A 2,407-nucleotide genomic window follows, 5' to 3' on the forward strand; every position below is an offset into this window, starting at 1 on the left:
AGTATTTGATAGGTGGGTCCCTTATTTCACTTCTTTGACTCACCAAAAGGAATCTATTCCAAAGATCAAGGAACTTAAATCGTCCTGACAGAACCAGGTTCCAGTAGGCGACGGCCATCTCCAAGTCTGTACACAGACAAAAAGCAGAACACTTTACACGTTTGTAATTTCGACACCATTCAGCAAGTTGTTGTTGTTATTGTCACTCTTCTTACCTAAACCCTTCTGTCCAGGATTTTTGGCAAAGTTAAAGGTGAACTGGTAGAAGTCCTTGAACTTCCCGCTATCTTTGAGCTCCTGCTCTAATCTTGGCAAAAGGGCCTTCAGTTTTTCTGGACTGTCACACCTACAAAAACAGACAGTTTGAGCATTAAATAAACAAACACAATCTGATTGAACACACACAGACACTCCAACCAGTTGTAACACGACTTGTCTTCATGCTGATGACAAATTGGCTGAAGTTAACTTTGCCACATGATATGAATCCAAAAAGTCAAAACACTGCAGTTCTTCCATTGAGTCACTCCACAAAGACACAGAATACTCAAGCTGTGGCTGAGTGGGTCTATATATAGACAGCCTTCCCTCCCTGGAGCTCCAGTAAGAGAACCACCAAGCGAAGATACTTCTGGGCACAGTGTTTATGTCCCACTTTGAAACACGTCACACGCTGTTGATGTCAACACTCACCCAAGCTCTGTCATTCCATCCAGAAACTCTTTCTTGGTGAACTCGCACTGAGTGGCAGCGCGAAACTTCCACGCGACAACCAGCACAGTAATGCTGGCCGGATCCAGCGAGAGGTCATCACAAAACTGTTGGATCCCATCAATCCCAATCTTATTCTCTTCCTGAGGATCTATATATATATATATATATATATAAAAAAAAACAGTTACACTGACACCTTTTGCAAACAAGTTGTGTCTATAGCTTTAAAATAATACATTAGTTTTTGGAAAAACTTTGTCCATAATTATTTAAAGTTACAGCGTAAAACACTCTTAACACAAACAGACTATTACCTTTATAGCGATTGTAGAGCTGCTCCAGCTTTTTTCGGTCTACTGACGTTTTCATGGATTCCTTACAATAGAGATCTGGGTTCTGAAAGTAGTTGTCGGTGGCAACTTCTAGTTTCCAGTCATTCTGTGTGAGGCAATACACAGCTGTCTTCTCCCCAGCCTGTGTGAAGGACATGAACTGCCGTACCTTGTCCCTCTGCGAAGACTTCAGCTTATGCTGTGCAAATACAGGACAGGGGCTGTCAGACACAGGTGCGATCAGACCAGGGAACACAGACAACAACAAGCAAACGCACAGCGACAGACACACAAAGACACACAGTGAGACACACACATCTACAGGCATTCAGGCAACAGTTAAGAGGACAGAAAAGACCGTGAGACACGCTGAAAACGCTCTGACCCAAATTTCAAAAGTTAGTCTGTCACACGGACAAACACACATTATAGGTGGTGGTGAGCCCAGACGCTGTGGTGGTAATTATGTCCCCGTCCAAGAGCAATATGGGCTTTTCTGAAGGGGGACGTTGTGGATTCTCAAAGCACATGCTGTACCCAAGAGGGCCCCTCAGATAACTACAGTCATAGATGTAACATGAGTAGGGAAATGGGATGCCATCACCGGGACCTAGAGGTGCAACAAGTCTGGAGTGTAACACAAGCACCCTGCCAGATATACGAGGCAAGATTTAAAAAAATAAAAGTATTTATTTCACAATATTATCAAAATACTTTATATATGTGTGTGAGGAGGTTTGGGGTTTTTAAAAAAAGAAACTACGCTTGTGCACATAAGTGCTTGTAACTTGAAATCAGCTATGAATGCAATAATTAAATGGCAGTGTACATTTCACTAAGGTAGAGCCAGTCAAGCTAATTCATAATAATGTATCATTAAAGGACCAGTGTGTATTATTCAGTGGCATATAGTGCTGAAGTTGCAGCTCAGCCTTTCAAGTGTGTAGGAGAAACTATGGTGGCCATGAAACTCGAAATGAGAAAGGCCCTGTCTATAATAAGAACAATAAACTGTATTTATACAGCACTTTTCAAAACAAGTTACCAAGAGCCTTACATTAACCAGGATTAAAAACATCCCAGGAGGCAATAAGGCAAAATAATGTCAGGGAAATAAAATCACACAGAAGTGAGGTAGAATTAAAATAATAAAAACTAACCGCATTGGGGCAAACAGTTTTAAGCAATTAAAAGATACAAAATTAAAAGCATTAAATATCCATCGCTAATATATGGTAAAACCAACAATACCAATATTATAGATAAAACATGATGGAAATTTTAAGCCAGTGTTTGCTTTGTTCATCCTAAACTACTGATAAACACGGATATCAAATAACAAAAAACAGCAATTCTTATTT

The 2,407-nt window shown here is 40.4% G+C and overlaps 1 protein-coding gene across 5 annotated transcripts in view; it reads right to left on the reverse strand.

The window, feature by feature from the left end:
- The window catches only part of dcun1d2a (DCN1, defective in cullin neddylation 1, domain containing 2a), a 5,864-nt gene that overhangs the window by 2,292 nt on the left and 1,165 nt on the right, over nucleotides 1-2,407 (reverse strand). The window contains exons 1-5 of one of the 5 annotated variants that reach the window (XM_035676344.1): nucleotides 1,472-1,615; nucleotides 1,029-1,245; nucleotides 694-862; nucleotides 216-346; nucleotides 44-126 (exon numbers count right to left, since the gene is read on the reverse strand). In XM_035676344.1, the coding sequence (XP_035532237.1) occupies nucleotides 44-126; nucleotides 216-346; nucleotides 694-862; nucleotides 1,029-1,245; nucleotides 1,472-1,576 (705 nt within the window). In that variant the 5' untranslated portion in view covers nucleotides 1,577-1,615. Of the gene's footprint in view, nucleotides 1-43; nucleotides 127-215; nucleotides 347-693; nucleotides 863-1,028; nucleotides 1,616-2,407 lie in introns of those variants that run through there. The other 4 variants (XM_035676348.1, XM_035676345.1, XM_035676346.1 and 1 more) reach the window with 4 other exon arrangements.

Source organism: Morone saxatilis, unplaced genomic scaffold, assembly GCF_004916995.1.
Source record: "Morone saxatilis isolate NCDOM2014 unplaced genomic scaffold, NCSU_SB_2.0 Contig5, whole genome shotgun sequence".
Lineage (NCBI taxonomy): Eukaryota > Metazoa > Chordata > Actinopteri > Moronidae > Morone > Morone saxatilis.